The following is a 22,096-nucleotide window of genomic DNA, read 5'->3' on the forward strand; positions in this document are numbered from 1 at the left end:
ATTAGGGTTCGCACTTCGCAACGCAGCTGCCGCGCGTTAATTATATTGATACAGGTATATGGGGGGTGGAGGGGGTGGATTTCTTGTGCTTGATGCGGGCAGCTCGAGTTGCGTTTTGTGTGTGTGATCCGAACGCGGTTCACAGCCGCCGGTTCGTGTATCCAATATCAAGGTGGATGATAAGCTCGTAAAGCTACTTGCTGCAGGATCACGAAGATGGAGAGAGAAAGACAGAGAGAGAGAGAGAGAGAGAGAGAGAGAGAAGTTAAGACCGACTATCGATCGACTCTGCATCAAATTCGCGTATAGAGAAAACAGCTTGGGTGCTTTGCCGGGTGGAAGGGTAGAAGGGTGGAAAAGCGGAGGGTGGAAACAGCCGCAGAAATCCTTGAGATTTTCCCTCATGCCGAGGATATGCGACACGGAATTAAACTCTAGAAACGTCTTACAGATATTCGATCTGCTGGTGAAGCGAGTCGTCGTGATTGTGACGATCTTGAAAGAATTATGACGTCAATCGACTTGTTCGAAGATAGTTTAATTCGTCGGAGAAATCTTTCTCTCTGGTGTATCGTGGGAAAGAAAAAATTTGTTAGAGTCTCAGTTTTACAGATTTTACAACGATTTCGTGCTTTTTTTTGATGAGATTGATTCTCCAAGGTTCGGTAAAATCATTTTTCCGTACAGCAGGCAGTAGATATTGTTCGAATTGAATCGAGTGTAACATTTTGAACCCTTTACTTGATCCCAACCACCTAATATATCCTCTAAAATAGTATCGAACGTGAATTTTCCCCAGTGAGGAACGAGAGCTGCCGGGAGAATCGCTGGTGTAGGAGAAACGAGCCGATAAACAATAATAAAAAAGCTCAGGGAATGCCTGGTGATTTGGTTAAAGCCGGTCTTATTACCGATGCGATTCGCCCGATTTCCTCGGCGACGTCGTGCTGATCGAATGATGAAATGACCAAATAAGATCCGATGCGTCGGGCGATTCCTCGTCGTTAGATCGAAAGAGGGTTGAAAAAGCGGAAGACTCGGAAAAAGCTTTGAGGAACTTGAACGAAATTGCGATTTAAACGCGATGATCGTGCAGTGAGTGATCGACCGATTTGACAACTGACCTGTGCGACGTAAATAAAAATTGTGATTAAGTGGAGAGATGATAAGAGAGTCAAGTGAAGTGATCCAGTGCTTGATTCCTGACGTTGAAAACCAGGGAAGGAAAAAAGCGTCACAAGGAACGATGGGGAGAAGAGACGCCGATCGCGTCGGGACGCCGCTTTTTGTCGCCGTCTCGACGATCGTCCTCTTCGTTGCACTTCGGCCCTGCCACGCGACGATCACCAATCAGGAAATAGGTGAGTCAGTTTCACCGAATTCTTTCCCTTCTTTATGATATTCTTAAGAAGATTTATTCCAGCGCAATTTTTGTGAAAAAAAGATAAAGATCATTGTATTGTGATCTAAAAATTCGTCTGTTGTTACAAAAATACAATATCTTGACCGATTTTACTCCTGAATTAGACGCATTGATCCTTCTGAATTTGACACTCGCCGCGAGCTTTTCCCCTTTAATTTCGCACGGAGTAAGTCGGCTTATGCAAATTGATGATTTTATTTTTTTCAACTTTCTCTCGATGTGATTCATTGAGAACGATGACGTATCGCGGCGGCTGATTTATTACCCGGCGGTGTAAAATGAGGATATTTCATTAGCCCTGGGAGCTTTTAATCGTGGAAATAACCTGAGAGAGAATGATGATGAGAAGAGTTCTACGCGCTTTTTTTTTAAGCCCTTGGAATCCGGAGCGCAATGTTCCGTGCCAGTTTTCGCAGAGCACCGAGAGTTCCTGCAGGTTTAGCATGAAATTATAATAATTGCTCTGTCCGCTATTATTCACCCCGTGTAATGTGATATCCTTAATATTATAATATTTCGTGTCAGGCTGATAATACGATACGATAATACGCAAATTCCGGGGCCAGGCTTATACAGATTTACCTATAAAGCGGATTAACCCGCCGTTTTTGATGTCTGTACACTTTTTCACCCTCTCGATATAGCTACCGAGTCTTTTTCATCCCCGCACTCAGAATTACCCTATTTCGGAGAAAAATCCCTCAACGAATCGTTTTGAAGAAATTTAATAGTCTGATATTCGGTGGCAAAAATAACTTGTTGTAATCTGGTAGAAATTAAGAGTTAATTTTTGTTAACAAATACAGAGTTATGCGCAAATTTCGTTTTTGTTTTTCGATTTGTTTCGCTGAATTCTTGTCTAAATTACTCTACTGAAGTCAAATTCATCCTCTGCAAAAAGAAAGACTCGTGTTTCTGATCCTGTTCACGATTTTCCTGCAATCTTACCGTGGCGGAAAGTGACTTCCGCTTGAATACTTCGGCTGTGTGTAGTACGTGTGTGCGAAATAAGCTCAATAATGCGAAACTTTCTTCACGAGGCTCAAGTCCGTTTGTCTTTGATCTTACACGGGAGGGTCCAGGATGTTGGAAGCTGTGCGAGTCTACGTTTAAATTTCCAGGCCTGGGAAATGATTATTCAGACATTGAAAATTGCGGGGCTTTTCTCTCCCCGCGGTCGTGGACACAAAAGCTTCCGCTATATCCATGGTGAAAAAAGAAAACCGCAGGGTGTGCAGAGGGGAGAAATCTCGTTTCAGAGATTGCTGGCATCAGCAACCTTGTGCGAGTATCTCGAAAGTTCGACGTATGCTCCACGCACACTAGCTTTGTATGTACACAGATATATCCATAATAATTCCTGATATTCGGCTAATGAACAGGACGCGTCGGATCAATCGATGCTAAACCATTTCGTCCGGAAATTCCTACCGGAACGATTGGCATGAATTCAGCCCGCAGAATTCACTCAACGCACTAATTTCGTTCGAAGGATTAACGTTATACAGAGACAATCTTTAGACAGATTAGCTCCGTATTTTTTTCTATCTTCTAATTACTTTCTTCATTTTTTATTCACGATACTTTATACGGAAGAAGCTTCTTATCAGTGTCTCAAAAACAGGGCCCGAAACAAAGAGGATTAAATTTTTTTAGCTAAGAAATTTCGGGAAATTTTAGCCACGTTAAATCGTAATTACTTACGTTGATGAATATTGTTGCAGAATTATATTTGTGAAAGAAAAACTTTTCTAAAAAATTTAATTTCTATAAGAATTTTTTCAAAGGTTAAATAAAATCATAAAAATATAAAACAATACACCCAAATCAGACGTCAGTCGAATCGACATGGAATTTTTCCAACTCTCACACACACAGACACACACAGTTTACATACGCATATATTGTTCTTACGCAATTACTTCCCGTCCGTTTTGCAGAATGATGATTATCACCGGTTGAGTACAGGGGAAGAGAAATGGGGCGGCGAAAAACTTTGAGAATGATGCGATCCGATTTCGAGAAAGATTTCCTTCCCTCGCGTATTTCCCCGCGGTATTATTATATGCCTTTCTCTTTTCGTTCTGTTTTTCCTAATTCTTCCGAACAATTGGGTTCGCGGGACGGACGTTTTGCAAAACGGTCCGCGACGTTTGTCGAGCTTGAAAAAATCGAGTCTATAATAAAAGAAGAAACGCAATAGGCGATTCCCTTCGCATTTCCCCCCCTGAACCTGCATCCCTCTAGATGAAAAGCTCGCGTGATAGCTCGCACGAATTTTCCTTCATTTTGAGAAAAACAAAAAGGAAGAAAATGAATAGATAAAAAAGCCAAACCCGGATCGCATAAAAAGAAACATTTCGGCGTGATTTCGTCGCTTCTATCGGCAAATATCTCCTTGAATTGTCGGGAAATTCACCCGCGCAGAATAACGTCCAAGCGAGACCGATTTGGACACCAGCTTTGTCTCCGGCTGGCATATTTGCGCCCAGAAACCCATCTTCCAGGCGATGAGGTATCATTATGCAAATTTCCTAGTGCTGGCCGATAGTGACGGCAGGCTTCGCTGCCGTTGGTGGTTTGGCTTGCAGCGACAGAAACACCACCACCACCAATACCACCACCTACTAATATGGATGACTAGAAACACGTGTTACGGATCGTTAGTATAGCTTGAGTTAAATTAGACGTGTTCTCGACCCGGCCAATCGCACGCCGATTAGTGGAATTAGAGTGACTTATTCGCTACCCGGTTTATACCCACCCTTGACTGTTTCCGCTTCTCTCACCCTCCAATTTCTGCAACCCTGATCCGGAACACGTCTCTCTAAGCCTGATCTCGAAAGCCTTTGGGAGCCACGCGCCTTCGCCTAACTAACGGATTTCGTTGCTTAACGAGGTTCGTCTTCCAAAAATCTAAGCGTTTATCAATTTTCATTCGTGCAAAAATAAAAAATCATTTCATGTGAAATCGCTTCAAGATTGGTAAAAGAAAGGAAAAAGAAAAGTTAACGGTAAGATAGATTTCGATCGTTAGAAATTTCAATCTACGACGATTCATTTGATTTGGAAGAATCTTAGTTCAATGAAATTTAACGAATTTATTTTATTTTCAAGGATTACGAAGTGACTTGAAGTGAAACATCGATATCTAAGCTTCTATTCGGAATTTCGGTAATTTCCTTTTTTTTTCACTTATCTAGAGATCTTTGCAGTTCACGAATGTAATAACTTGATAAATAACTTAACCGCTGCCTATCTTGTAATGAAATTAATAAATCTGAGTATCGATTTTTGGCCAACTCCAAGCTTTTTAAGAAAAAGTAAGCGCAAAATGAAACTCAATCAGAGAGAGAAAAACACTTGCCGCTTTTCTTCGTTACGTATAGCTAACCGCATACCGGTCAGCAAAATCCCTTGCGGATTGCTCTAGGTAGAAGAAAAAATTCGCTTTTTCCGGTCATTAGAGAAAATCGCGGAAGTTCATTTGGGAATTTATGGATGGGTTGGATTATAGATCATGGAAACGAGTTCCGTAAATTAGTTCTTCATTCCGTTGTATAAAGTTCCCTGATTTCTTCTTAGCCCCGGCACGTTTTTTTTTTTTTTTTGCATATTTCAAGCTGATTTCAAATTTCTTGTTCCGCATTTTGCCGTCGTTCAATGATCAACCTGGCGAGTCTGAAAATAATGAGCAATTTAAAGTGAACACCTTGGACAAATTACGGTTGTTGTAATTTTCTCGACTGAATTATGCTGCACAGTGATGATTATCGTTGAATATTTGCGTTTCGTCAACAAAGGATATTTAATTACACCTACTATGTTCCATGCTATTTATTCATTATCGCTCTCACAGTAAACGTATATATGCATACATGCATATACGTATATGTATATACGTCGAATATACCCAGAGTTATAATTATAGCTGCATCGAGTATGCGAACGTCGTTTAAAAATCGTGGCTATAATTACGGCAATCAATTAAAGCTAGGACAACAGGTGATCGATATTATAATTATTTCAGTATGAATAATACATTTAATATAGCGACACCGATTCATTCCCGCTTCGGTAGGTTTCCATTTACATTAAGTAAAAGAAAAGTATATTTTCGCCTCTGCGTATAATACCTAATTCCTTTCTCCAACAATCAGCTATAACACTCTTCTCTAATTTACATTCGCTATATTATTCCGCGAATAAATGCAGCGAACTGACGGTTAGCAGCTACGTTATATTCTTTATTGGAGAATTCTCTTACAGAATACCTAGATTGGCGGTTTGTTATACGTTATATACGGTACCTATAGGTATACATGGTTGTCAATTCAGCGAAGCAGCGAAGCTGCGAAGCTCTGGATGCACATGCATTTTAATTTATCGGGCTGCTCTATTATTGCGCAATCGATAAGAACTGCGGTAAAGAAAACTACACAATGAATAAACTTTCCACGTTTTTTTACGGATCGGAGTTTAAAAATCGAGGAAAAACACATCCAATTCACTCGAAATTCGCGATTGGATCGCCTCTCGTTTTTTAGCCTCCAATTATATTCTTAATTAAACGTAATTTATCTTCAAGTAAAGTGCAATTGTATGCAGAAACGACAGTGGAATGAGGAGGAGGAGAAAATTAAAGTTGATCAACGAATTGGAACACTTTGTGTGATCATGACTCAATTTAAAGTCGAGCCGTGTATCGGACACAAAGTGGCTGAAAACTGGCGCCTCGCCGCAACGTGCAACTGCATAATACTGCCTTGTTCGTAAAACTTTTCATCACGATTATACGGGAAATTAATCGTAATTGCCCCCCAAAGCCGCACATTTTCATCGTCAATTTACTTTTCGAATGAATATGGAAAATTATCAGAATTTTGTTTTGGGGATGATAAACGTGAATTGAATTATTAGGTGCCTTGGATTTTATTGAATTAATTTTTTAATATTAAGAATAAATTGTTGAAATCAAAAAATATAAGAAGAACAAAATACGTTAAAATGAATTTCCCGAAATGTCATTTAAGCCAGTAATTGCGAACCTGAATGAAACAACATTTTTACTAGGTGATAAGAATGAATCTGAGTGAATTCGAATAATTAGAGCTACGATATTAATAGTTTTAAAAGAGTTTTTTTTTTTTTTTTAGTACGTTCGGAATAATCAAAATTCCGGTATTTTCATTCAATTCTGTTCGATATTTTCGGCCTAATTTTTCTCGCTGACTTGAAAAACGTTGTAATACGATGTAATCCTTTCTCTGTTTTTTTTTCAACCGAGTTTAACAATCTCGAACGTTCAAATGTTAAATAATTTTCGCTTCAAATTATTGATATCTTAGCTTGGTGTTATCTGAAATTTGATCAGATTCGTTTTCATCGTACAGTAGACAGTTTCCCGCGTTATTTTATTCCTCTTAAATATCATTCGTGTTAATAACATTCCTGCCTGAACATTTATCTATTCTTCATTCACCGAGAAAAAATAATTTTCCAGGTCAACAGACAATCGCACATTTTCCTAAATAGACTCTCGCGTTTATTGTATAAATTGTATTCTCGCAACGTACCAACAATATTCCGTTTCATTGTATCCATCATACATCAATCAGACTCGCGGACACACGGACGGATTCCGAAAACACGCGCTCCTCCGCACTGCGGTTTCGCTGCATGAAATATTATTCTTTTTCTCCCCCACGAATCCCGCAGCAGGTTCCAAGGGGGATGAGGACCTTCTTTGAGCAGGTGCGACTGTGAGGCGGGATGAAGGGGACGGCATTCTATTGAATCCAGAAACAGAATTTAAGAGTCATCCGAACGGCGGGAAGATCGGAGCTGGGGGAAAGGTGGAAGGGGAAGGGGGAGGGGGGGGGAGGGAGAATGCGGGTTCCGTGGAGTCTGCATGCATCAGCTCGTGGACCGCGATGAGGATGAGATGAAGAAAGAGAGAAGAAGGAGGAGGGGGGGGGGGGGGAGAGCAATGAGAAGAAAAGAGGGTTCTCGCACGATCACCCAGCAGAGATTGTTTCCTTGAGATTTCTGATCCTTCCACCCCCATCGCGGTTTTACAGTCCTGTATTAGAGGGTATTTCAGAAAAAATTGTGCTCGATTTTTTATCATAGCACTCCGTATAAAGTTTATTTAGGTTAAAAGAAAGATTTTGTCAAAAGATGAGCGTTTTAGGTTATGTGGAATATCATGTTTAATTGATTTTTCAATTTTATACATTTTTTTAAAATTTATGAAGTATCGTGAATATGATTTTTTTTTCTTTTTTCTTCCTTTTTTTAATGGTTACATCGATCGTATTATCAATTAAAATCACAAAGAAGACTCACGCTTGTAATATCAAGTATTCAGTTGATGTTTGAATAGTTTATGTGACGACCTCTTCGTTATTAATTCAATCTCATTAAATAGTTATAGTTTGACACACGAACTTTTAATTTAGGAGAATCAAATTCTCCCAGGTGATATATCGTTTTGTTACGGATCGTAATCTTTGGGATGAATATAAATGTGAGGAAAGAAAAAAATTGAAGTATTATAACGTGTTTCTTTACAAATTCAAAAAAAAGTGGAGAAAAGTGAAAAATCAAATGAACATGATCTTCCGCGTAACGTGGAACTCTCATCTTTTGACAGAATCTTTCTTTTGACCTAAACAAACTCTTTAGGGGAATCCGTGGATGGAAAATCTTAAATTATTAATTTCTGAAACCCCTAGGATGTATGTCTATATATATATATATATATATATATCAGAGACTGTACGAACCCTTTTGACAACTGAGATCTCGGTTCAGCAATTTTGATAAGACCAAGATATATTTATAACTGACGGTATATATATCGAATCACATTAAAACTCTCTTCTTCTTTTTCTCCCTTTTTAAACAGCTAGGAGTTCAATTATTATTCATTTGCCGTATCCGGGCGCCCATAATAATGCAGCGCTAAAGGCAACTGAATTTTTTCGGCGTATTGTGTACAAATCTAATGGAAATCGAGTGACGGCGAATCAATTAGATTCAATTTAACGAAATTTTTCACATCGGACGAGTCGGACTAACTTTTGGTAAACTGTAAGCATAAATTTGTAGAACTTGGGAAAAAAAGAAAAGAATTCGATTGATTGGTGTAAACATTTATTCATAGCTGTTAGATTAATGTACCTTATACAGCTAGAATTTATTTGCCTTGAAACGATTTCGAAAAATTGACTTTTAATTTGAACTTTCCCAAATATTTTTACACATATAAACATTTCTAAATTAGCCGATAAATTATTTTTTCCAGATCGAATCTAAAGCGTTTCTTTTTACAATTTATACCATAATTTCAGTACTCTGTTATATATAGTAATTCATTAACGAGACGCAAGCCTTGCTAGTGGCTATAAAATATCAAATCGACTATGAAATTCATTAAATTAATTCCACTAAACAAATTTTCAACAAAGTGTGGATATACGCTGAGGTTGTCTAATTAAAACGAAGAAAACAAATTTAGCTCAAGCCATCGAAGGGGAGACTCTCTCTCTCTAAACTTTGGTTTTCTTCCCACATTAAAAGCCACCAAATTTGCCTCCAAGGCGCGTTTATTCTACGCGCAAGGTAAACTCTGTTTACGATAGAAACTACGCTGCGCTAAGGAACCCAGCTACTGAAAATTTCAGCCGATTAACGCGCGCGTCGAGTAGGTACCCAACTACTTAGATAGCTAGTTCTCGTGTTACCAAGTCTTCCTTTTACAATAGAAGCCTATTCCATATAATACTTTACATATATGACATAATTACAAAGAAAAAAGTACGGACTCAAAACTTGGAATATTATTTTTTTAAGACAATTTTACAATTAGACACGAAGTGTGAACTTTGCTGATTTTCCGATTAAATTATATTACGTAACTGTGCTTCAATATTATTTATTGTTACTCGATCAATCAGTCGAAAAATAAATAAAAATAAAATATGAAAATAATTTTTCTCTTCATCTGAAAATAAAAAAAAAAAAAAAAAAACTCAATTTCACGTTTCCTGCACTTTTCAACTCTGTCACTTGACTTTACACTCGTTTTTCCTCCGGCCTGAACACGTCGCGGTCGCTGAGGCGGCCATTCACGTTGAACAAACTCGTGTTACCGCTCTGGATAATCGGGGTCTCGTTTCTCCAGGGATATCTCGCATGTCTGCGAGCTCATACACGCGGCGATGTATATCAACCCTGTTGCGACCAGGGTGAGTACATAAAAGGCGGACACGTGATAGTGGATCTCATAAAGACTTGAAAATTGCACGTTTTTCCTACAACCAGCTCTTTCGCAGTTCCTTATTGTTGTTTCACTCTTTATATATATATATATATATATATTTTTTTTTTTTATCATTACCTACTTCTTTTTCCTTCTCACCAACGACACAATTCTTCTTCTTTCTTTCTTTCACCTGCTTGAATTTTCAGTCTGCATTTGTCAAATGCTTTTTCTATTTCTCGTGGAATAATAATAATAATAATTTCTATAACTCGTTGAATAATTACACTCGCAGTCATACACTGCGGTTAAACCCAGTATAAATCGGCTGTAAGACTGATTCGTTGCAATTTTTTACCCTGAAAGAATATCTAGTAAGCCATGCGAGTTTTATACACCTGCAAGAAGAAAACTACTGGTGGGATAATATTTGTCCGTGAGAAAAATTATCGGAAATAGAGGAAAGGGAAGAAGAAAGGAGCAGAACTAAAAATTATTTAGATGTTTTTTTTTATTTCTTCTACACCTCATTGTTGGTTGATATAATTTGTGATACAGGTTAAAATGTGAAATATATCAGCGTCACGAACGTGTCAATATTTTTAGTTCATTCAGGATTAACGAACAGAGTTTTTTTCCTCCAGACTCGTTTCTTTTTTTTCTTTTACTTTCTCACACTTTTTTTTCCCTCCTTTTTTTCTTTCAATCTTGGCCATCATCCGAAGAAGAAGGCTCGTTTCACTCCTTAATTAAATTCGCTCTACGCAAGCTTCTTCACCGCGACATCCTCATCCTTCGACTACACCTGATCCTTGATCCTCCAGGACCTCCTACTCGACGAACACGACTCGATCTATCCAGCCCGAATCCGTGGTTTAAGCTAAGCAAAATAATATCCCTCGGTGAGCAATTTGCCAGGAAAAAAAAACTTTAGGAATTTACTTATCACATTTTCCGCTGTATAAATATTTTGCATCGATGTCGCACGCGTGAAAATTGTCTTTATCAATTTTTTCCTGCTCTTGTTCTTCTTTCTTTCATATTTTTTTCTTTTTTCTTTTCATATATTTTGTTTTTGTTTTTCCTTTTTTTTTTCCGTAAAAAGACTGTCGGGCTGATAACTTTGTCACGTGAGACGTGACTGGCGTACAGATTTCCTCAAAATAAGCTAAGGATAACGCGTTATTCACGGCAGTTCACCGTCGTTAAATTCTCTCCGATGCTGCTGCCGCTACTTTTCTCTGCTGCCCGGACCCACGACGTCGTTAAATAGATTTACGAACGAGTACCTGTACTGCATCGTATAACAAAGACCTTATGAAAAACGAGCCCTTATATACAATCCTTAATTTATAGCTTTATTATTTATAAATACATTATTTATAATCATGTAATTTTGTATATCGTAACAAGAATTGTTGGATCTTGAATCTTGATAACAAATTCGAAAAAAAAAAAATAGTTTTATCAATGCAAAAATGTTACAATAATTTTTATTACATTATGCGGTAAGAATAAAAGGAAAATTTTCCTACCTTCGGGGAAATACTTTTGGCGAAATACAGGGTATCGAATGGCTCAATAACGAAGTAAGATGAGAGGGAGATGGGGAGAAGTGGATCATCCTCTTCCGAGGGTGTTAATGTCGCTTGAGGTGTTAATCCTTGACATAATTATCCCGGTAATACGCCGAAGGTTGTTCACGAGCTGATGAATACATGTTGGGAGTGGCAGAGGAGGAGGGCTTCAATTATGCACGTTAGAGTATAATTTCACCCGATATACGCAGGTTCAATACCTACCCTTAATATACGTGTCGAGTGATACCTGCCGCCAGCTATCGTGAACAATAAATCATGCATATCCTGCCGTACGAATTCAAGTTGAAGATTCGCCGAGTCTGGAATTTGCCTGGAGTTTTTCCTCCCGATTATCGCGCTTTCCTCGAATTACAAAGAAAATAGAAAAAAAAAATAAAAAAATAAACAATCTGATTTTTTAGAATTTTTTTAATATTAAGAAACTGATTTACTCGCCTGTCTGATCGGGTTTTTCGATATTTTGTTTAGTGCGTTTTTCTCACGTGTATTCTAAAAGCTTTGCATTATCTTCAATGGAATTCATTCGGGTTATTTTAACCCCGTTGATCTGAAGACACAATTTATAAGCAATAACTGACACACCTTTCCTCAAGTTGACGTACAATAACAGAGGGAAAACCCGTGCGGGAATATTAAGAACACGCGAAAGAGTAGAGAGGAGACGGAAACGAGTTCTGTACCCCAGGAATACCTTCTTTCTCCCGTAGGAGGAATTTTCCTTTGACACCTGTCGCGTCACGGGAGTATTTCATATATTTCCTTTTAAGACGTTGAATGGAGGAGGGGGAGGAGACATCGCGAAATACCTATCCCTCACTTATATATATATATATATATATATATATATAAAATATAATATAATATAATATATATATATATATATAGGTATAGAGAGAGAGAAACGAGTCACATAAGACTTGCATATATACATATATATGTATACAGATGTAGCTGAATTCCCGTCGAACCGTTCGTGAGCAAGTAGGGCTTTAGATCGCTGAGAGAAAAATGGGAATTTCGCCGTTTTCCTTTCACTATTTTTCTTTTTTTTCTAGGTTTTGATATTCTTATTTTTATTTATTCGTCCTGTTTTATCCTGTCCTTTTCGCTCCTTACCTACCGTTCCTCTTTTTCTTTTTTGCCACTTTGAAAGATGGATGAATAACCTATATGTATATATATATATATATATATATATATAACAGATTGTTACCCGAACTCCGGACGCGGCTGTCGCGTATATATGAGAAATCTGAACGTCAAAATTGAAAATAGTACGATTTAGATACGGGAGGCGATTTATCATCGACGAGATGATATATAGAAACTTATCTTCGTATACACTCGCGAGATATCGTCTGTCGCTCCGAAACCCTTGTATCACACATGGATCTTACACGCCTGTACCTAAGATCCGATGTATGCTTAATCAAAACTGTGTAACACAGTTTACTTCGGACGATTTCAAAATACCTATACGTTAATTGATATTAACTCGGAAAAAAAATTTAAAAAAAATTTTTTTTTAAAAAATTAAAAATGAATAACTTAAACTATCCAAAAAGAGAATATTTTTTTGACAAGCTCTCTTTTCCTAACTACTTTGCATCTTGTTCTTCTTTTTTTTTTTCTTCTTTTATTATTATTCTTTTTACACGGAGATTTTGGATTCTTGAGAAAAAAAAAAAAAAAACGAAAACCACGCGTGATATAAAAAACGACTTCGAGTTTAGATGTATCAGCGGAAATTGGCGGTCAGAGAAGAGAGGGAAAAATAAATAAATAGAAGAATGGAAAACGGAAATGGAAGTAAGAAGGAAAAAGCTTCTTCTTTTTACGGTAGCAGCCGGAATATATATATATATATATGTATACATATAACCGCAAATATTTCCTACAGAGGTAGAAGAAGATATCGCGGTCGGCCAATATTGTCTGCACTCTTGTGTTACACATATATATATATATATATATATATACTTTCACAGGGTCGGTCACTAACCTGTCTTCCCTGAACGATTTCCCTCGTCTATTTCCCTGAGTATACCCGCCAAGTTTTGTCCCTGCATTGTATAACGTCTACAGATCTCGATTTGTATTCTTTTACACCTACCTGTACTGAAGATTATTTCTCTTTCTCTGTAAGAAAAAGTAAAAACGGGATCCCAGAAACGGAGTAATTAAAAATGAAATAAATAAAACAAAAAAAAAAAAAAAAAAAAAAAAGAACGGTGCGAAAACAAATTGAAATTTCGAAGGTATATAATTAAAGGAGAATTTATGAAATTACTTCGCAGAAATTCTTATAAATTATATCCTGCTGTAGGAGTCTGCAGGCGAATTCTAAGAAGAATCGTAACGTGGGAGGAAATGAGCTACTAATTATGAGCAATTTTCACGCATGTAGGTACAACATGTAGACAAGCGCGACGAAATTTTATATCTTTTGATACCGAAGAACGAGAACTCCCAGAGCGATTGACAACTCCTGCAACGGCCAGGGTATCCAGAAATCAGGAAATCCTTAGGGAATTTTATATCACCTGGAAAATAGCTGGAAGTCTCAGGGAATTTCATGTCGTATTTCGAATATTCTAATTTTCATCCTGGGTTCATAAAAGATTTAGCCATTGGGTGAAAAAGAAAAAAATTTTTTTTCAACTTTCAGGCAATGGTCATGAACCAGGTCCTGATTTCTTGAAAATTGTACCTGCTAGCGAATTCTTACAAATTCATTTCACAATGAGCTTTGCTCTAGTCAAATATTGAATATTCTTGCTCGTTTGACTATTGTATTTTTGATTTATTGTGTACGTGAGAACAGCCTGGATAAATAATGATTCTTGTCTGGAAAACCTGGAATTGTCAGGGAATTACGTTTTCACAAATAACTGGACACCCTGAACGACGGCGCTGCAGGATTTCGCTTGTAAGGATCGCCGGGAGCTGCATTTTACGATGTAAACTGAAAATTCAGAAAGTCGCAGTTGAGTTGAGAGTTCGGTAGAGGCGAACTGCTTTATTATTAACGAATAGACGGGAGCTTTTCACCCCGGCAAGGCGTGCAGCTTAGTCTGCAGAATCTTGTTACCCGGAATAGCGAGCAATCAACATGCGACCTGGCCTCTAACGCCTTCGAATTAAGGAGAGGCTCGCAACGTGTTGCTGACCTGTAGATACGTGGAGTTGATTAAATCGCTATGGGTTTTTTCGGGGTGGTTATATGAGAGAGAGAGAGAGAGAGAGAGAGAGAGAAGGGTGGTTGAAAAATACGCAATTACACGCTTTCTGGAAATCCGCAATTGACGAAACGGACCCAAGAAACGACGCAGGAATTGCACGATACAGTTTTACGTAATAAGTCTTCCTAAAAGTTTTTGTAATCGACTATACTTTTACAAACTACTTTGGTAACTTAATTGACTTGGAAAATTAGACAGAGATGCAGTTTTTTTGAGTAGAATAATATGCGTGGTACTCTAATCAACATATAGAATAAAAATTTACTGTAGAGAGAAAAGAAATTATTAAGGATCGGTTGATTTTTCTCCCTTGCAATTATTATTATTTCAATTTGTGAAAAATCGAGGAACGATTCAAGCAGATTCATCATTTTCAACTTTTCTGCTGTGCGCGTCTACGAATTCCAATTAATAATAAGTGCAGCAGACCCTTATTGAGAACTTTGAACAGATGTCGTTATATTAACAACGGTTTAATGAGCAGGTGTTGAGAGCATGCACTGCGAGTCATTAAACGTCGTCGGTGATTTCTACGCCACGTTAAAAACACACTGATTACGAATTATTATCGCTGAAAAATCGGGAAAAATAAAAAAGGGATATTCTAAAGCTGATGGGTTTGGTAAATTTCTTTTTTTTTTAAAGGAAAAACGACCTTACAATTGAGTAAAAATATTTTCTCCACTCCACACACACACACACACATTGTTTTACAAATGATTTCATATTTCAGGCTGTACAAAATTGTATTCGCTGCGAGGATCAATATATATGCGTAAAAAAATACTCCGAAACTCTGAAAGTATCCCGAAATAAAAACAAACGTTTTCGCGAGTTGTAATTAGTCTGTATAATTAAATAGCGATTTCTGTACCTACCCAGGATTTTTCGAATTTATCGTTTTTGTCTCGTTGACTTTGTTTACTTACAGAAAACGTTCTTCACCAAAAAATCGAGGCTTGATTACGTTAGTGTAAAAGAAATTGAATGAATTCAAGCTACAAAAAATACAGAAGCAAAAAGCACTGTTCCGAAAAATAAACACCCCAAGATATTCTCTGCAATGGATATTATTATCGAGTTCCGGGCAATCGGAGAGGCTTATGTTGCACATAAAATAATAATATACCTACCCTGACGGTAGTTTTCTTCGGATTTATTCTTCCCCTCGTGGAAAACTTGGGGCTGTTTATTATAACCGCATTACGAGCTGCCAGGCAGATAGCATAACACAACTTCGGGACGGAAAGCTGTTTTTAATAACGGTCGATCCAGGGTTGCTGCTGCTGCTGCTGGTCTCGCAGCGAAGAAGGGGGCTTTCGTTCCTTTTTAGAATAATTAATGGCCCCGCGGGTCTTCCCGGGAAATTGATATTACCCCGGAATTCGGGCCGCTTCGCTCGCGCGAATTCGCTTCACAAAAAAAAAAAAAAGGAGAAAAGTCCGTGCAGGCCCTCCAGAAAGGGGGTGAAAACTCTGATCCATCGCTGTCGCTATTAGCACTCCGGATTTCAACGCCCGTCCTACGATACTTGGATCAATTTTCCCCCTTCTCTCCTCTGCCCCGGCATTTTTCCTCCACGCTTACCCTGATCCCCTTCATTTTCTCGACTACATCCACCTACTTTATCCGTACATCGCATGACGAGGGTCAGGGATCACCTCTCTGTCGCTCTTCGCAGCTGCAGGGGTGACTCTTGTTCACAACTAAGCACCCGAAGTACTCGACGACGCGAGTCGTGTGTTGATACTCTATAATATTTGCGGGGTACTAAGTTTTTTAGTTTTTTTGGTTATTTTTTGTTAACTTATATCTTACGCAAAATTTTATCGCTTCGTCTTTGAAGCTTTTTTTATTATCGTATATGGTGAAATTTTTTTTTTTTTTTTTTTGTTTGTTTCTTCAGTGAATACAATCACGTGCACAAAAATGATCGAAGGGATAAATGAAAGGTAGACTAACAGTCAGAATTATTTATTTGTCTTATACTTGTGTATTTTATTAATTCGTCACTTGATTTTTCTTCTTTACTTAAATCCTCACGACTAGATTTCTTTAGCGTTTTAAGGCAATCGCGAAAGTTCAATTTTCCTGAAACGTTGTTACAACATCGTAAGATCGCGTTTGGTGAGTGATTTGATTCTGGTTCACCGACCTTATCGTCGGCTTCGTTATGGGGGAATTTAATTGGTATGATTAATTAAGCTCACTGACGAGTTATGGAACAACGCAAATGCCCGAGTGATGCGGGGTATTCAACCCTAGGCCAATTGAGCTAACTTATTATCAAGTATCAAGACAGCAATCAATTTAGCTCAAGGCTAGGTGGTGGAGGTATCGCGATCGTCGTCATGTAGGTATAAGGTACAGGTATTCGATCTTTCTCTCTCTGCGAAAGTTTTCTCGACTTGAATTCTCTATTAAAATTTGGTTAGACAAGAAAATTCTGTAGACTGGTTAAAATTAATTACTTAAGGTACCATTCGAGTCAAAGGTCAGGCTTTAATTCCACTGTTCACAAAATTGACCATTTATATGAAGCCAGCGTGTGTCTAATAATTTAGTATCTCGTACCTCCTGTGCGGCAGCCTTTTACCCACAACCCATCAACCAATAAAACCTCATTCATCCCGAGTTCCTCGAACGAATGACAAAGCCGCGTTTGCCCGGTTTACAATGATTAAAACAGCTCGGTGTATTTCTCGCAGCGACTCGTCGTCCAGTAGCGAAAGACTCACTCGTGTCGTCTACACGTGTATCCACCTACACATCTGATGCTGGAAAATCCCCGAGGGCGGAATCATTTTCCCTATGGAAACGCCGTGTTTTATAGCTCAGGCTCATTCTCGCTGACGGGATTAGCTCGAATCTCCTCAACTCCAACTTACTTCAGGCTAGTTAGCGAATATATACATACCCGAGGCCAGGAGAGAAGAAGACGAAAACGAAGACGAAGACGCGGTGGAGATTTGTCCGACGATTTAGTGTCGCGAGGCGAGGAGAAGTTCAGTTTAATTCTGAGAGAGAAAGAGAGAGAGAGAGAGAAAGAGAGCCGCTTTTCACCAGGGGGTGGAGGCGTACGACTTACGTACCGTTGATTGTTCTTAATTGCGTGCAATTACTTCGAATGGGAAATAACAAGATGTTCGTGAAGGAGCAGCTTTTTCAAGCCCCGGTTATGACTCGAGCGGGGGTCACTGAATTTATACCAATTACCGGAATCTCTGACCCCCTCACCCCCTCCCAGTTTCTCACCCACGACCTCCCCTTCTCTTTCTCTTTCGTCGCGACGCGCTTATCCAACGACTCGTTGACAATTTCTGAATGCCCTCGTCACTTTCATGTCGCCGCACTTCTTTTTCATTCAAGACCTGAAAGTGATACCTACCCGGATTAATTAAACGCTGTATATCTATATATGTACTAATTTGGATGAGTAGAATTGGGAAGGAAATTGAGTATAATTTACGTACAAGAGTAATCACCTTTCGTATCTAATCGAAATTAATTCTAAACCGATATCAGATAATGTATATATCTTTATCTAATTCGAAACCGGCGAAAACTTGAAAATTAACGGTTTCCAATTTCCTTGTTTGGAATTTGGATTGCTCGTTGTTAAGTTTGACGAAATTTTAAATGCCCAAAAAGTTGAAGAAGTCCTGGAAGAAACAGGCGGGTTCATTAAAAATCTAATTCTGATAATATTTCACGTAATCCGACAAGATTCTAAACGATATTCGACAAATGTCTGTTACAAAATCACGGGGTGAAAGTAATTAAATTCTATGTTGGAACGTGTAATTAAATTCTACGAAATTTAATGAAATTGAAAAGCACGTCGCAGTGTGATAAATTAAATTTCGTCAAGGTTTGATGTAACCCCGTCATAACTGATACAATTTGACGAAACACGTGAAGCTGACACGCACCTAGCTGCAAAATTTGACGTTCACTAATCCGGCGATTATGGCCAGGAGTGTCACCCCGAAATAAAAACATCCCCGGCTCTCCCGGGGGTCTCTAAAATTCAAATTAAGTCTTTTGAGAACCGTGTAAAAAAATCAGAACCGTGAATCCGGCCCCCCAGGTCATTTCGCGACTAAGTATAATCGTCATTTGATACATTGTGCAGGCAATTATAAAGTCGTATCCCAACCGGCTAATCCGAGCAGCCGCAACCCCATTTTTTCCACTTTCTTCTTTATTTTTCCGGCAGGATGATTCGGGACGAACAAACGACCCTTTTCACCTTACAGAGAGTGCACACGCCGTGTTTCCAAACGGTGAACATCCGGTCCGGGAACTTTCGTCGCTTCCGGTAATGAGCCAAAAATCGCGTTTACGCTCATAACTTTTGCTTCCTGCGGTGTATATAGCTTTTTTCCCTTTTTATTTATTTTTTATCTTTTTCTTCTTTACCTTGCCTGCGACAAAAAAATTCCATCCTGAAAAACGGGCGACAAGCTTGACCCCCGCGTCAAAACCCAAGATCGTCGCTTTGCCGCGTCTTGATTCCCGCACGCGGATTGCGTTTCGCAGAAATTTATACGGTCGCGGGGCTTCTGGGCCGCCGTCGCCACTTCCGTTGTTATGCCCGAAATTTCTTTTTCCCTGTCTTTTTCTCTCGCACTCCGACACACGCGAGTAACTTCCGCAGCAACGAATAACGTCCGCTCTTTTCGTCGGGTCAGGATTTCCGCAGGGAAATCTACCCGCAGAAATTCCGCGGACGAAGGTTTGATCAGCAACGCTCACCGTCCGAACGTAAAAAAGACAAAAAAGAAAAAAAAAAAAAACAACATCAACAAAGGATAAATTTATTTTAAAAGAGGGGAAACCAGCGAAGACGTACTAATTGCTTCCCGCGTAAGTTTAACTTATAATTATCCTGCCCCGTGAACCTCGCGATATCCTCGCACAGGGATTTCGTAACCAAACCATCGTCCCACTAATCTCAATTTATTTTTCCTCGCTCGCTGAGCAGCCCTTGCCTGAAAGGAATAAAAATGGTGAGAGGATTTACTTTCCGGTAATAAATAAATTTCCCCGTGGAAATTTTCACTCGAAAGACGCGATTCCAATTTAGAAACGGATGCGCTCATTCTGATTTAACGGAATCTAGACATTCGGTTGAATAGTGCTTGCGAATTACAGGCGAGGTGCAAGTAACACTTGTAACGTTATTCTAACGAAGAAATTTTCAGAAAAACTCCTCGCCGAGCAATTTCGGAATTTTTTACTCTCGACAAATCTTAACCCAGAATCAGAAGAGCAAGTATTTTTAAAATTCAACTCTTGAAAGTTATTCCGAAGTTGGAAGGTGGGAATTTTTATTTCACCATTTCCTTACGTCAACGCGTTACTGACTTCGTTCTCGCGTGCGATTGCAGTTCCACTTTTACCCTTCACGGATATTTTATGCACCCTGCAACCGCGAGAAACGCGCTTATTTCCTTCAGCTACTCTAGCTACTTCAGCACTTAGTTGGCTAGTCAACTCTCTCACTCCAATTCTCTACTTTTCCTTCTCCTTCCTTCTCCTTCTCCTTTTCTCTCAGCTATTTCTCCGGCTTCTCGCGTACGTCGCTCGACACTGTCTCTTTTACTGCGTCGACGTGACGTGTTCCGGTGAAAGGAGCTCGCGGTGTAAAGGGTGACGGTAAGAAATCGCGAGTCGATTCTGCAGAGGAGCTTGGAAAATTCTACCACCAAGTCCACCTCCTTCGCATTCGTATTACGCATTGGCCCAACGCTTCATGTAAACGTGAAAGAGAATTTGCTCCACAAATTTCAGGCCTCGATTTTGCGTTACGAATCACCTGTCAACCATTGCGAATTGCATCTTGCGTCGGAAATTCCCAGTCACAGTTGCTTATATCAGAATTCTACAAGCCTACAGGAAAAGTATAGAAGTCGCCACTTCGTTGAACAGCTGAGCCCACTTCCGACACGACAAACTACTACTGATCGTGGATAGGTTTTCTTTTTCTTCGTTTCCCCTTTTCTTCAACAGTATAAATCAACCCACCTATATATGTATATAGAGAGAAAATTTTTCAACCCTTGTGAGAGAAAACGTGCCCTGTTTATCAGCCACCGGCTTAGTAGCCCTGAAGTCTGTCGCTCGCTTGGCAAGACGACAACTGTGTTCGCCTCAAGTCACTTCGAGTCGTTTGAAGTGATGAAGTTTTTATTTTATTAATCGAAGATAATCGCAGTCCTGAATTCATGACTCATTTTTGACAAAGACGATCGAGTCACCGAATGGTAGTTATTAATTAACTTTAAACGACGGTTGCTGGATCTCCATCACGAAGTAACCAGACATCCATCAACCGATTTTCTTATTTTTCCCGGACAGCGTCTGGTTGTTAGAAAAAGAAAAGTTGATGCGAGCAGCATCGAAAGCGGGTATCTTGAATCGTCAATTGGGTTGATTAAATGCTACAGCGAAAAACAATGGGAAACGTTAACCGTGCCATCATAGCGAATTAATTGCAGTCCGATCCATTAACCCCCCTCCCATGAACCCCATAGTCAACGTCTCTTTCAATGACTACCGTGTTTCTCAGTCGCGTGTGTCCTCCAATACCATCCGAACTCGTTTCCTCCCGCATGGTGTCAACGTCACTTGAAATTCTGATCCCCTAAACGCTCATCGACTTTTTATACCTGTGAATTAGTCGACGTCGCCAGTTCTCACGAACTGCAGTTCATTGAATGAAATTCGAGAAGAACCGGGCCTGGAATTCTCCATCTATCGATCGGCGGTTGAACTCGGTATTATACGTATGCTGCATAATTGAACTAACTGTGGACTAATTACTACCGACTTCAATTCATTAATTATCTCCCACAAGACGTGCATGTGTGGCCTAATTGGCAGCGACAGGCTAGCCATTTGGCGGCTGGTGCATCGGAAGATGACCTCGAGGTCAGCGAGCTCAATGATCGGAGGTAATTGATCGACTCCTTGAAATGGACTCGAAACCGGCATTATCGTCGTTACGATCCTTGTCCAAAAACTAAGCTTGGCTGCAGCTGACGGCTGCAGTTTTGAGAGTCCTTTCATAAATGCATCGTTGGGGCAGCGGGCGTCGGCTTCTAGCTCGTTAACCACACCCCGGTAACCTGACTAATTACTCTGAGTGATCGGAGGAGCTCTCCCCCACACCCCGAAGATTTCTTCAACTGATTCTCGGCTCCTGACACCCCGTGATTAACGGTCTTAACCCCAGAGCCGGTGGGTAGGCACCCGATAAGTTTGACCCGAGCTGTCCATCGACGATTCCACTACGCCTACCTTTCATCCTTCTCCTTATATATACCGGGGATGATCAAACCGTTGATCAATGACTTCGACAGGGTTCATCGCGAGGGTGCATCGAGATGTGTGGATAACACTCTGTTGAATCCTCGTCTTTCCCAATCCGGGATCAGGTTTGCTCATTTATCGCCATCCGTTGGAAATGAAAATGTGCAAAATTAAATAAAATAAGGGGAATAGAAAGGGTTGCTTTAGTCGTGATATACCGGTAAAATAAGTTACTGCTCGGACATCA

At 39.4% G+C, this 22,096-nt stretch overlaps 1 protein-coding gene across 6 annotated transcripts in view; it reads left to right on the forward strand.

Annotated features, from left to right (window-relative positions):
* The first annotated feature begins 665 nt into the window (after positions 1–665).
* LOC124416501 (nephrin-like) overlaps positions 666–22,096 on the forward strand; it is a 63,972-nt gene continuing 42,541 nt past the window's right edge. For all 6 annotated transcript variants that reach the window (XM_046897629.1, XM_046897633.1, XM_046897628.1 and 3 more), the window contains exon 1: positions 666–1,361. In XM_046897629.1, coding sequence (XP_046753585.1) covers positions 1,163–1,361 — 199 coding nt within the window. In that variant the 5' untranslated portion in view covers positions 666–1,162. The remainder of the gene's footprint in view (positions 1,362–22,096) is intronic.

Source organism: Diprion similis, chromosome 2 (assembly GCF_021155765.1).
Source record: "Diprion similis isolate iyDipSimi1 chromosome 2, iyDipSimi1.1, whole genome shotgun sequence".
Lineage (NCBI taxonomy): Eukaryota > Metazoa > Arthropoda > Insecta > Hymenoptera > Diprionidae > Diprion > Diprion similis.